This window comes from Formica exsecta, unplaced genomic scaffold (assembly GCF_003651465.1).
Source record: "Formica exsecta isolate Colony F162 unplaced genomic scaffold, ASM365146v1 scaffold218, whole genome shotgun sequence".
NCBI classification, from domain to species: domain Eukaryota; kingdom Metazoa; phylum Arthropoda; class Insecta; order Hymenoptera; family Formicidae; genus Formica; species Formica exsecta.
Genome location: NW_021849477.1, coordinates 312270 through 326838, shown reverse-complemented (window position 1 = coordinate 326838; position 14569 = coordinate 312270). Strand labels below are relative to the sequence as shown.

Genomic DNA, 14569 nt, shown 5'->3' with positions numbered 1-14569 from the left:
TATATATATATATATATCAGAGACGAAGCTAAGAAAATGGTTACTAGCAGTTTCAGCAACGGAAAATCAATAATTACGAAAATCATTTAGTATTTCACGTTAATCCCTATAAACGCAATTGTTATAGTAAGTGTAGGGAGAGAAATTTTCTGTTTTTTATTTATAATCTCTTTTTTATAAAATAATATATCTAAAAAAGCCCCTATAATTTTTACAATTCTTGAAATATCTAAAATCCTATATACAAACAATTCATAACAAGATAAAATCCTCTCTCTTGATATAAATGGATTAAAAGAGTTGAAACAACTAATCGAGAAGATTAATCAGCATTTAAAAAAGAATAATAATTCGAAATCTTATAAGCGTGATATATAAGAGGCTATACGTTTAATGTTAGCTAAACGATTCATGAAACTCGAGCGTTCGCTCGCAACAAAAGCTGAATATCGGATAAAGTTCTCGCGTCTGCGAATTCTGTTACACAAGCTTCTGCGCGTTAATGTAGGTCTCCTGCACTTTGTATGGTCATTCAATAATTATATTTCTGTTATCAAACTCTGTATATAAAGAGAGAGATAGAGAGAGAAGAGTGTGCGCAAGCTAAAATTAAGGGTAGTTTGCTGTAATTATTACGATTCGGTATAATGCACATGCAAAATGCAGATTATAGTAAATCGCAAAAGAGACTGACTGACATAATAATAAGAAATGTATCAAAATAATTTTTCCATAAATTATGCATCTAATTTATCCCAAATTTTGATCTCATACTTTTGAAACCAGACACGCCCACGTAGACATTAATTATTAATATTTCTGCTATTATGATATTAATTTTTCGCTTTTCTGCATTCGGTTGCATCATAATCTTGAAATACACAGCCGTCAATAACGATAGAGACAATATTCCAGAATAATCATCCGAGAATAGATGGTGCAATGCATTCTGTACCGGCCGCGAAGCTTTCAATTATGATCGATCGAACGGCTATCTTCATGAATACTGAAAGCAGCCGTCACAATCCCGGTAAGCCGGGACAGGAAACTCCGAAAATTAACCCGTGTGTGGAACATTGCTTACATTAACCCCGCAAATTGGTCGTGCTGAACGTTTCGCGGATCTAAAGTCAGCGTTTCCGACGCGCATGCATTAGAGAGGAATGATGATAACGACGATCCACCTGATAACGCAGAGCGATGATTCAAAAGTGACGTTTTAATCGCGACTCGTCGTCAAACGAGACATTTAAGCTTTGTTCTCAGAGTTCCTCGACGAGATACGTTCCCGTTGTTATGGAAACGAACGTTGCATAATCTCGGATGTTGCAGCATTATTCTGTCGCCAGAAAAGATGATTATTCGCTTAACGGCAGAATCACAATCGTCCTTGTAGTTCCGATTATCCCATAAGTAAGCTTCAAGAAACTCTATTTCTCGTTGAAATTTGCGTGTAATAAAATAAATAAGCGATAATGCGATGATCTTTAATAAAGTTTCGCTGAATCTTTCGGAGATACATGCTTATACGATTGCCGTATTTTTGCGTTATAAATTTACTTTAAAAAACGAAATAAATGTTTTTCAAAAGACAGATGAAAAATACGGTGTTCGAGTCATAATATCTGTACCTCGCCGATTAAAGATTGGAACATTGCAAGCGCACCGTAAGAAACAAAGAGCGCATTCTGCGAGTTACGTCAAGAAAGTTCGAAGACTCAATTAATCACGTTTTTTTCGTTTTCGGCGTGCTTTATGGCGCGCTTTTTGCGCGGCCACGTCATGTAAATCTCGGAACTCCTGCAAGCAGTAAAACCACCGTCGACGGCTTCGAGTCGCGATGAGAGGCGCATAGCCTTGTCGCAAATCTTAATGATAACGTCGCCGTCTTTTTCTCCCGTTCCCGACTGTCTCTCTGCCGGAGACAAGTCCTTGAAAAAACTCTCGCGCAAAAAACTGCGCGACGACATAATGAAAGACGACATCGTCCTCTCGCCGGTCAGCGCCACAAAATTTGTCATGATCACATTAATCAATTTAATATTCATTTTAATCGTTAATTTTTTCATTGTAGATACGATTAAAATTGTACCTCTTTATTTATTTTAGAATCTTTATTTCTAAATCAAATATATTAATTAACTGATACATACATATACGTTCTAAGTCTGTGTTGAGAATTTTTAAGGTTCACGTATAATTTTGTATACCAATAAATATATATATTTGATAAGTATTTAATGTATTAATTAAAAATTAGAATAAATACGAATAAAAAGAAAGATATAATTAAAGTTAAAATATATAAAAGTTTAAAAAATCAGTAAAATATACCTATGTGTGTATAATTTTAATATCAAAAATTTGAAAATATAATTTAATAAAAAAATTAAATTTTAATATTTTTGTGCGTTGCGATGCTGTATCACTGTTATCACCGAAATCGCTTTCTCGGGAACCGACACCTCAAACTAACACGCCGACGACATCGGCGGCCAACATTGTGGATCGCCGGCCATTACGGTAAAGTCCACCGATAATCTTTTCCGCGGCTCGCTCGAGAGAACGTGTGGATCTTGCTGTCTAGACCGCATCGGTATCCCCTTACCCGGACAGCTCGTCCTTCCTCAACTAGGTAAGAGCTCGCGCGGGGGTATATTCGGTCTGAAAAGCTTGAATCGTTGCAACCGCATTCCACACTGAGGCACCCTTTATGGCACGATATTACTTACAACCCCTTCTACTGTCGTCCCTCGATCCATCCGGCGATCGTTCCGAGGAAGAAAAGCTCCCTATTGTCGTAGATCTCGATGCTTACGATGTAACATCCGCGTGTGAGACGGACCTGATCCCGCAATTGATAACGTATTATGGCGCACGCGAGAGTACCTCTCTGAAAAACTGAACGCGCAAGCTTGCGACTGACACTTGCGAAATGCGAAGTTAACTCGGTGAAAAAAAAGAGAGAGAAAGAGAGTTATTCCATAAATATAATCAAAGTGAGAGTTTGAATGCGCTACGAATAGTCCACTATCATAGCAATTTTTTTCGATTTCGCTCTATCGAGTTCATCCCTCCCTCCAACCCTTAGTTCCTCGTTCGCCTTCGTATCAAATCCGCATCGTTCGAGAAAACAATTGCTATATCGATTGCTCTTTTTACGCGTACGTGTGCGATTACTCGGAGAGAGGAACGTTGCTTTGTTACCGGGTCATATCCGTTTTCTCGCGAGGCGACTGGAATGGATTACCGCAGCGCGCATCTGGGATGAGCTGCAGGTGCAGTAATCCGGTGATAATGGAGTAACGAGATTCGCCCGCACGTACGTTTCCTGCATATTTTAACTTTGCATTTTGCGGCACGATAGCACGTACTGCGCCAGGGTCGTTGTGCCTAATCAACCCTTTGGCCGCCATTCCCTTGGCCCTTCCGCGTACATATAGACGTTTATTTATTTCGCCAATTCCACGTAGACTTGGTATACCGCAGCCATTCTTGCAAAATGGCAATTTTACGCGACTATTGAAACAATGTTTCGAACTTTTGCGGGAAATATTCTTTCGAATCCTTTGAATGTTGTTCAAATTTATACAATAAATAATAATACCAGAAACCCGTAGTACAACCCAAAAAAGAAATGATTTCTTGTAAACTAAACCAAAAATGTAAAATAATTTTTTTTTTGTATGAGGTTTTATTTTTGAAAAAAAGTAATTTGGAAAAGTGGAAAATGATTGATAACGTATTTAAACTTATTAAATTTATCTCGATAGTGGCTATTAAAAGTTTCTATAAAATTCTCTCTGTTCAAAAAAATAAAGTTTTTACATAGATATTTTATCTACATATTTTACATATAGCTTTTTCAGTAATTTAAATCATTTTAACTCGTTTGATTAAAGAGAATGTTATACTTTTATATTCATATATTGCAATAATCGCTATTGGAACAATTTCGATTATATACAATACAAGATCATTAGAGATCATTTAAATTCTAAAAAAGAGTAAATATATTATAAATAGCCTATACTTAAAAATTAATTATTTCTGGACCAAAAGCTTGTTTAAACGAGAAAAAGAATCTTCTATACTTTCGATTTATATTTACACAAGAAATTTCTTCCTTTCGATTATACTATATTTCTCGAAGCATCCTGTACAATATAAGAATGAAGGATCGATAACATGCGGAGACTTAAAATTGCCAAATGACAAAATAATTTCTTAATCACTGTAACACATCAAAAGAGTGTCACTTATCTTATGATGCATACTCACAAACGCGTTCAGTAAATATTAACCAATTTCATGAAATCAAGAGAATATAAGATAATTTTATATAATTCGCAAACTATTTCGTTAATGTAATTGCTGTAATAAAATAATCTCGTTGAATCAACGATATTATCTCGTTAATAACAATTTTATCAATTCAACAATAGCCATATACAATAGGTCATTAAATCGACAAAATGTTTCCTTCGAGTCTGTAATGACACATGTAAAGTTGTTTAGTTCGTTTGACGCCTTTGTATCAGAACGCGATGATAGCTGAGCTCAGAGTGCACTTTGCAGAAAACAGAAAATAAGAGAAAATCTATCGGGCATAAAATAGGCAGCGCCGTCTTGGCACGTTACAGGCTGAGTTTTACATAATGTATCCTCTCGAAGGGATAAAAAAGGTGAGGCAAGAAATATCCGTGGCTCATGAACGTACAGAACGGATTCTAAGTTCCTCGATGGAAATGAGAATGGCAGATTGAACGTCACACGCTTGAAAGGAGTTTAATAGGGCGGGTTAAGTTAGGCGGCTTATTTGATACACCGTCTTTAGATGAGATTGCTTGCCTCGAGAAATCACAAGTGTCATCAATCTTGTCAACATAAATTTTCTTTTAAATATTTCGCTTTTTAACTCCAAAAACATTCGACAGATTCCAATAAAACAATTTTTTTAAATTATTTAAACAATCTAAAATATCCGTTTACATATTTGTAATGTTTCTTCTCGTACTTTTAATAAAGCTGTTATCATTATTATTATAATTAATATAACACTTTTCCTCTTTGAAATAATCGCCGTAGACACCTGTCAGTAACTAACGTTACAACGCGATATAGTTACTGCGCAAGACGAAGGGCTGCATCAGTCAGGATACACGGGTAATTAATTTCGACTCCCATTTTCCGGATTAATGGTTTCGTAATTTGCGCGGACTTATGCAATTTGCGGCTTAGCTGACCGCACATTACGCCTCACGTCATTGTGTTCGAGTACAATGTGCACGGTGAAGATTCGCGGCTCTCGGATGAAATCCGCGGTCATAGATGTCGGCATCATGCACGCGCGATATCCGCGATTGCTAACTAACATTTCAACGCGTCGCTTGTCATCTCGCGATTACTTTCGTTCGCTCTATTATTCGCGGTAATTATATAAAGAGCGTTTACTAAAACCTTGTAAAAAAAAAAAAAAAAACATGTCTGAGAGGTCCTTTTTTCCACATAGTAGACTTCCTGAGTTACTTTTACCACGAAATTGCTTCTGCGATATCGAAGCATCACACTACCATCGACCTCGTCGAGGCTGTGTGTATGTGTGTGTATATATACGAGATGTAACCTTTTTCCGCACGGTTACTCGAGAGTTACGTGCGAGGATCATCGGGCATGAAATGCGGTACGGGAACCGCCGAACAAACGAGTCGACCTCTCTCCGCGAGGGGCTTCTACAACTCCCTCTCCTCGTAAAAGTGTCCTCGGCTAGTGCTTGAGTACATCCTATTTCTCAATGCTAGACGCGCCGGATAGCTACCGCTCGTTCCCGCGGCATGGATTTTCAAAATAGCGGGCGAAAACGTGCCGTCCCTCTGAGAAATATTCCGAGCAAAGCTTTACGTTTCTTCGCACTTTGCGCTGAAATCCTATAAAATATAGTTGCTTCGCGTCGTGATCAACAGTCCGAGATAAGAAAAGCTACGCGTGGGAGAGACGATAAAATTGGTGGATATGGAAAATCTGCGTTACGTGGAAAGACGCCGAGTGATATCGTTAATTGCATCAGAAATACGAAGGAGGCTTATGTCAATGATTCGAATGTGCGTCCGCTCTAATATTATCATAAATAAAATAATAAAAAATTTCTACTCACTTGTTGTAAAGAACAATGTCAGGTAACCATATGTGTTCCGATGGTACGTGAAGGGTGTCGACGCCGCCATAATCGTCCGGATTCCACTTCAGCTTGTAATCGTTCCACTCCTGAAAGCAAAGAGAAGAATCGTAAATGTCTCACCGATTTAACGGAGATGAAAAAGTCTTAATCGATTACCGAGCGTCCGACAAGAGTGAAGAAAAATGCAAGTGTCATCAATCTTGTCAACATAAATTTTCTTTTAAATATTTCGCTTTTTAACTCCAAAAACATTCGACAGATTCCAATAAAACAATTTTTTTAAATTATTTAAACAATCTAAAATATCCGTTTACATATTTGTAATGTTTCTTCTCGTACTTTTAATAAAGCTGTTATCATTATTATTATAATTAATATAACACTTTTCCTCTTTGAAATAATCGCCGTAGACACCTGTCAGTAACTAACGTTACAACGCGATATAGTTACTGCGCAAGACGAAGGGCTGCATCAGTCAGGATACACGGGTAATTAATTTCGACTCCCATTTTCCGGATTAATGGTTTCGTAATTTGCGCGGACTTATGCAATTTGCGGCTTAGCTGACCGCACATTACGCCTCACGTCATTGTGTTCGAGTACAATGTGCACGGTGAAGATTCGCGGCTCTCGGATGAAATCCGCGGTCATAGATGTCGGCATCATGCACGCGCGATATCCGCGATTGCTAACTAACATTTCAAGTCGTCGCTTGTCATCTCGCGATTACTTTCGTTCGCTCTATTATTCGCGGTAATTATATAAAGAGCGTTTACTAAAACCTTGTAAAAAAAAAAAAAAAAAACATGTCTGAGAGGTCCTTTTTTCCACATAGTAGACTTCCTGAGTTACTTTTACCACGAAATTGCTTCTGCGATATCGAAGCATCACACTACCATCGACCTCGTCGAGGCTGTGTGTATGTGTGTGTATATATACGAGATGTAACCTTTTTCCGCACGGTTACTCGAGAGTTACGTGCGAGGATCATCGGGCATGAAATGCGGTACGGGAACCGCCGAACAAACGAGTCGACCTCTCTCCGCGAGGGGCTTCTACAACTCCCTCTCCTCGTAAAAGTGTCCTCGGCTAGTGCTTGAGTACATCCTATTTCTCAATGCTAGACGCGCCGGATAGCTACCGCTCGTTCCCGCGGCATGGATTTTCAAAATAGCGGGCGAAAACGTGCCGTCCCTCTGAGAAATATTCCGAGCGAAGCTTTACGTTTCTTCGCACTTTGCGCTGAAATCCTATAAAATATAGTTGCTTCGCGTCGTGATCAACAGTCCGAGATAAGAAAAGCTACGCGTGGGAGAGACGATAAAATTGGTGGATATGGAAAATCTGCGTTACGTGGAAAGACGCCGAGTGATATCGTTAATTGCATCAGAAATACGAAGGAGGCTTATGTCAATGATTCGAATGTGCGTCCGCTCTAATATTATCATAAATAAAATAATAAAAAATTTCTACTCACTTGTTGTAAAGAACAATGTCAGGTAACCATATGTGTTCCGATGGTACGTGAAGGGTGTCGACGCCGCCATAATCGTCCGGATTCCACTTCAGCTTGTAATCGTTCCACTCCTGAAAGCAAAGAGAAGAATCGTAAATGTCTCACCGATTTAACGGAGATGAAAAAGTCTTAATCGATTACCGAGCGTCCGACAAGAGTGAAGAAAAATGCCACGAAACGAGAACACGAGATTGGTTTTTCTCTATTCATGTACATTCTTCTTTTTTCCCTTCCTTTTTACATAATTCCTTTTATCACTTTTCCATCATATTGAATATTTTGAAGAAAAATACTAAATATAATTTATATGAAATCAAAAAATAAAGATACTAAAAAAAACATTTTTCTAAAGAATTAATTTTTTAATAAAATAATAATATAATTGTTCAAATTAAAATTAATCTATGAGAAAGAAATAGAAAATGTATATTTATTGTATTTATGTAATACTGTATTTTTGATTAAATCTCAGGATTCTCCTGCAGTGTAAAAGAGAGTGGGTAATCGTTCGTAATCGTCCTAACTACTGTCAATATATCCCGGGTCCCTCTGACCACCGTCTTGGCGACCCTCATAATTACCTCGCGGAAGTTTCGCCCATCGTAGCCGATATCCGGACAGGAAGATCCTATTTCCAAGATTCACTTTCCGTAGTAATCGCTTACGCGACCAAACGAGGTAAAACGATTAAGAAAGAGAGAGAGAGAGAGGGAGAAAGTAATTACACGAGATCCGCGGTTTTTGTACCTTTTCCTTCTATCTACTCGTCAGTCTCTCCAAGTTTTTGCTCAAAAAATATAGCGATGTTCGAGTACATTATGAAAACGAAACCATTTCTAGAAAAGTTTCTTTATTACACCTCTCAGCAAAGGATGTATCCCTTTGATATCGGCACGTTTTTTTCTTAACTCGTTAGCGTGTCGAGCAAAAGTGACGGTAACAAGACGATCAAACGAAATATTACGACAAACATCAGAAGGCAGATATCTACACGCGTCGCGTAAGATGCATCGATATTTTCTGCGAGACAGATGCTTGAACTAGTATAGCAAGACATAATTTACGAGACGCGCAGAGTTTTCTTACGTCGGATCGATACTGGAACAACGCCAAACTCCGTTGACATTCAGTCATAGATTAAATCCTAATTCATTTATTGAACGCCGACTGAGTTTATATAAAAAATTGGCGCATCGTTAATAACCTAATAATAATATTCAAATAGTTTAAAGTATACGAAATTTCTGATTCCTAATAATTAATATTCGAATGGTTGCCATTCGAAAATATTGTAAAAATTATTGGAACATTTTTAAGTATCGGAATTACTCGGATTAATTCAAGGACTAGATTATGGCATCATTATTTAAATGTAAGATATTGGAAATTCGGAATCGTTTCTACGTCGAATAACCAGAATAACAAATTATTGTGTAACAATACTCTTTCTCTCTCTCTCTCCATTTATCTTTTTCTCCATTTCTCTCTTCCTCCGTCTTTTCCTCTCAGAGAGAGAGAGAGAGAGAGAGAGAGAAAATAAAAAATAAAATCAATCTTCATTTTTTAATTTCTCTTTTAAAATAGAATGTAAAGCAATGGTTACATAAAAGCAAAAAACAGTTATATTACTTTTCAAATTGCGCATAATAATTTTATACGTTAGACTCTTACGTTAATTTATTTGTTAGCGGAATTTTTATTTTCGCTATTAAATGCTCGTGGAGATATGTAGAGATTTCATCAGTTTAAAAGATGAAAAAACAGACTTTATGAAATAGAATATAAGCGATTTTGTTGTGGCAAAAATATAAACGTTTTTTATAAAGAATTTCGTTTCTATATAAAAACGACTAGCTATAAATTTTAAAAACTCTCTCATTGCATGCGTAATAACATATATAGCGCTGTTAAATTGTTTTTGCCTGCTTCAAATTGCATAATCTGTTAACGAAAAAAATTGCAGAAATTGTTTTGATTTTAGAACAAATATGTATATGTATAATGTATATATAAATATATACATTATAAATATATACATTATTATACATATTTGTTCTAAAATCAAAACAATTTCTGCAATATTTATTTATTCGCAATTTGCGTTTGCATTCTAAAAACAAATAACGTTATATAGATATAGATAATTCTTTTTTGTTTCCAATAACAATGCATTTAGAACGATTTCCAATTGAATTATTTTGCGTTAATTTGGAAATTGGATTATTGCCAACTGTGCAAATCGAGCTTGATAATATTCAAACTTACATTTCTACATCGAAAATTAGCAGTTAAATTACACGTGCAACGGAGACATCTTGATTTCATCATCTTATACGCAGAATTATATCACGCAGCAACGCGCGACAGAAAACAGCCGCTGCAGGTGCATCCACGATGTATATTCGCGCTCACGAAGCGTCGAGTTTCATTGCTCCTATAGGCATTAATTATTCCGCTCGCAATTAGCCGAGTTTGGTATGTACCTGGCATCGCCGCGGAGCGTATCTAAAATTTCGCACACGATCCAACAGACTCGTATCGAGATCAATTATTTTGGCGCGCAGTGAGAGCGGGACCGGTTAAAAGATTTTAATTTGTAGTATAAGAATTTGTAGTTCAAGAAATCTTTTCATAAATATAAAAAGGATTTTATATATTATATCGTTTAAGTAAAAATATATGATTTTTGCATATAAAATAAAGCTAGACAATAGCATTAGACGTTTCTCAGAATGCACCATCTGGAAAATCATTGACATGAGAAAGCTGCGTGTAATGTGAACAGATGCACGCAATTATAGCATACACTTTAGTAATTTCTCTGCGTTGCCGCCTTCGACCCCGGAAACCCGTGGCATTCGTGATGATAAACCGTCACACATTTACCACGGAAAATTATCTTCACGCTAAAACGATTATACGGCGGCTCAGATGATCTCGACATTAATTTAGTACGCAGCGCGAAAATAGGACCAGGAACGCTCTTGAGATAACTTCGTCGAGTGTATGAGACATGAATGTTCGGTGAATTCGATAAAACAGGAAAAATTGATCGAAAAACTTAACATTAAATCCTATCAGATAGCAAATTCTTTCACAAAAATTCTATGATTTGTTAAGATCAAAGTTAAAATAAAGTAAATAATTTCGTTAATTAATCCAATGCTATCACACAAGTATCTAATTGTGAACCATAAATCATTTGATCTAAGCAGCTGTGCTATTTCAGTAATTCTTCTGCCAAATTATTTTATAAAAAATTTCTCTTTTCATTATTTCAATTTGTACATTAAAAATAAACGCGTGTTCAGATGCTTTTAACCCCCTATATTATTAAGTATTACAATATTATTAAATAATGTATTGAAAAAGTAAATAATATTTCTCTTTCTGTCTTGTGACAATTTATTTCAAAAATCGTATGCGGCCGCGTGTATGCGGCACAAACATAAAAATTAGTTTTATTTAATTCTTCAACACAAGATCGTAAATTACGCTACATGTAATTTGCATTCGATTTTTTTTTACCAATGCTCCGCAAGATGCGATTTATCGGGGACGAAAATCGATTGCACGACGTCCGTAGTAAAATCGCATAGCGAGCGTCTACGTACTGAATTTCCGAACGTGATTACAGTCTAGTGAGAGAAAAAACGTTGGTAATTTAGAAGCAATATTTTCTTTCTTACGCGCGAAAAAAGTACTTTCGTCGCTTGAAAAGAATGTGCTACAGAAAACTTCAATCTTCTTTCTCGTATCGAATATTCTCAAACAATTTCTTTGCTCCTTTCCTCTAATCGCATATGCATATAAGTTATTATTTAATATTGTAATTAATTATACGCATAAAAAAGATAAGATAGTGATAAGATAGAATTGAATTTAAAGTTTCTCGAAATTGCTCTGAAAACAGCTTCATTGAAGTTACTACATAATATATATCTTAAGAAATGGCTGGATAAAAATCAAACTTTTTTATTTATGGTAGAGATATTTCTGTATATTGTAAGATTCAAGGACATATATTCATTTAGCCTTTCCGTTTCGGCCAAACTAAATTCTCCAAGTTACAATTCTCTTCCTTAAATACATCTCTTTGTTAAAGGAGTTACATTCGATGTCGAAGAAGCAAGACCGAGGTGGTGAATCGTAAATCGGTTTGCGCCGCGTCGAGAAACGTATTGTCGCGGAAAGGAGGCGTAAAGAGAGGGAAAGCGAAATCGACGATTATCTAGAGCGTAACCTTTTAAACTCGAGAATAGCGGAGAAGAATCTCCGTATTTTCTCGACACCTCCTGTCGCGCGCGGCGCCCAAAGGATTTGTCGATGTATCCTGCGCGAAGGGAGCTAAAGGGAGAGACAGGATTTCAAAGAATAGGGCGAGAATTTAAACGCACACAGTCACAAAAGGCGGAGGAGATATTGGCGCCCGTGGTTTATTCGACTGCCGAAGAGTCACGCGTGCGTATCACGCGATTGACAATCGGCAAGCTTTTCAATTCGTGAAGAGACTCATTCTCTTCCGTTACAATGCAACGCTCGAAATAAAGCGAGTATAGCGCAACGGTGGAATTCACTGTCGTTTATCGCGTACAGCAACGTTTGCGGCACAGTTGTGTTCTGTCGAGGCTTCCAGATTTATCCAGCCAAATGTAACACAACGTCGCGTTAACTTTTACGGAAAAAATCTCGCGGCGAAAAACACGGAACAAATAGGCGCGCGTGCGCGAAAATTTTACCTTGTAGTTTTATCAACAATATTTTTCAAGGCACCAGCAGAATATTACGATTGATAATAGAATTGCAGAGCCAGCAGCTTTGAAATACAAGTATTGCTTGTTTTCGTTACGAAAATAACATGTATCTTTATTTCTATATTAAAAAAAAAAACCCACTATCTGATTTTGTCATAAATATTTTTTTTTTATAAGAAATGATATAATAAAGAGAGGGAAAGCGAAATCGACGATTATCTAGAGCGTAACCTTTTAAACTCGAGAATAGCGGAGAAGAATCTCCGTATTTTCTCGACACCTCCTGTCGCGCGCGGCGCCCAAAGGATTTGTCGATGTATCCTGCGCGAAGGGAGCTAAAGGGAGAGACAGGATTTCAAAGAATAGGGCGAGAATTTAAACGCACACAGTCACAAAAGGCGGAGGAGATATTGGCGCCCGTGGTTTATTCGACTGCCGAAGAGTCACGCGTGCGTATCACGCGATTGACAATCGGCAAGCTTTTCAATTCGTGAAGAGACTCATTCTCTTCCGTTACAATGCAACGCTCGAAATAAAGCGAGTATAGCGCAACGGTGGAATTCACTGTCGTTTATCGCGTACAGCAACGTTTGCGGCACAGTTGTGTTCTGTCGAGGCTTCCAGATTTATCCAGCCAAATGTAACACAACGTCGCGTTAACTTTTACGGAAAAAATCTCGCGGCGAAAAACACGGAACAAATAGGCGCGCGTGCGCGAAAATTTTACCTTGTAGTTTTATCAACAATATTTTTCAAGGCACCAGCAGAATATTACGATTGATAATAGAATTGCAGAGCCAGCAGCTTTGAAATACAAGTATTGCTTGTTTTCGTTACGAAAATAACATGTATCTTTATTTCTATATTAAAAAAAAAAAACCCGACTATCTGATTCTGTCATAAATATTTTTTTTTTATAAGAAATGATATAAATAAAATTAAATATATACGTATTAAAAATTACTTATATTCCCGAGAAGGTAAATCCATATTAGAAATAAAATTGCTGCATTTTTCATCTGCATTATACAAAATAATGCATTATACAAAGTTTGCAATAGAATAGCGGTACATGAGAGACCATACGAATGCATCGCAGATTGTCCGCTGATATCTCAAGTTAGCGCTTCTTTCTTTCGCGGCACACACAGGTCAGATAGAATCTTTTAACTTCTATAGGAGTTCGCGTCAGAACATTTCGCGCAAGGTGGAAAACAACCAGAGGATAAGAAGAAATCCGTTGTTACCAAAGTAGGTGAGAAAACTTGGCACGACCCGACGAAAGCTGTCGGCTTGTTTTCTGGCAAAGCTTACAACCGTCCGTGTCGGACATTAGGAAGCCGCAAAATTCGCTTAGCAACACACAATGGTAGAATAGTAGATAGAATAAATACGGGCGATGCGGACATCTTATCCTTGCCGTTTCAACAAGCCGACTGTCCCGCGTATCCATAATCCCTAAATCAACTGGGCGTTATTTCCACAGAGAACAGCGAGAGAGAGAGAGAGAGAGAGAGAGAAAGTAACACAATATATACATAGAATAAATTTAAGTAAGTACATTTCATGGTGCAAATGTCGGTACTTCGATATTCACATTTTCGTCGCATCTCGTTACGATTCGTCTTGTAAAATATTTGCTTCATTCTCGACATGAGGTCACACATTAAACACGCGTAGAAAAAACGTGCTCGAGTTAAATCGAGAGCACGTGTGTGTTCCGTCACATTCGTTAATGAAATTTAAATATTCTAGAACTTGTCTAAAATTATCAAAAGAATAATCAAGCTCGCATCTCTTTAGTGTAAATAATATATATACATCGTATAATCAATTCTATTAAATATGAATTTACAAGATCATTTTTAATAAAAGATGTATTAGATAATAATGTCGTGATACACTCGCAAAAATGGACGGGATAAACTCGCGTAAACGACTCGTGATATAATAACGTTACGTAACAACGATACGACAAAGCCTATACTGTTCTCTATGTAAATTCTCGCGCTTGCGATGCTGAATCCGTTATTCAGATCCGTCTTTGTAACACGGACGACGCCTTCTTCGTGTTATCGAGAAGTTAAGTGCGGCACGAGCCTTGGGGTCGGGCGCATCGGT

At 37.1% G+C, this 14569-nt stretch overlaps 1 protein-coding gene across 2 annotated transcripts in view; it reads right to left on the bottom strand.

The window, feature by feature from the left end:
- LOC115235346 (acetylcholine receptor subunit alpha-like 1) overlaps positions 1-14569 on the bottom strand; it is a 74569-nt gene that overhangs the window by 17126 nt on the left and 42874 nt on the right. Inside the window, exon 3 of one of the 2 annotated variants that reach the window (XM_029807052.1) lies at positions 7656-7765. In XM_029807052.1, coding sequence (XP_029662912.1) covers positions 7656-7765 — 110 coding nt within the window. Of the gene's footprint in view, positions 1-6154; positions 6262-7655; positions 7766-14569 lie in introns of those variants that run through there. The other variant, XM_029807051.1, reaches the window with a different exon arrangement.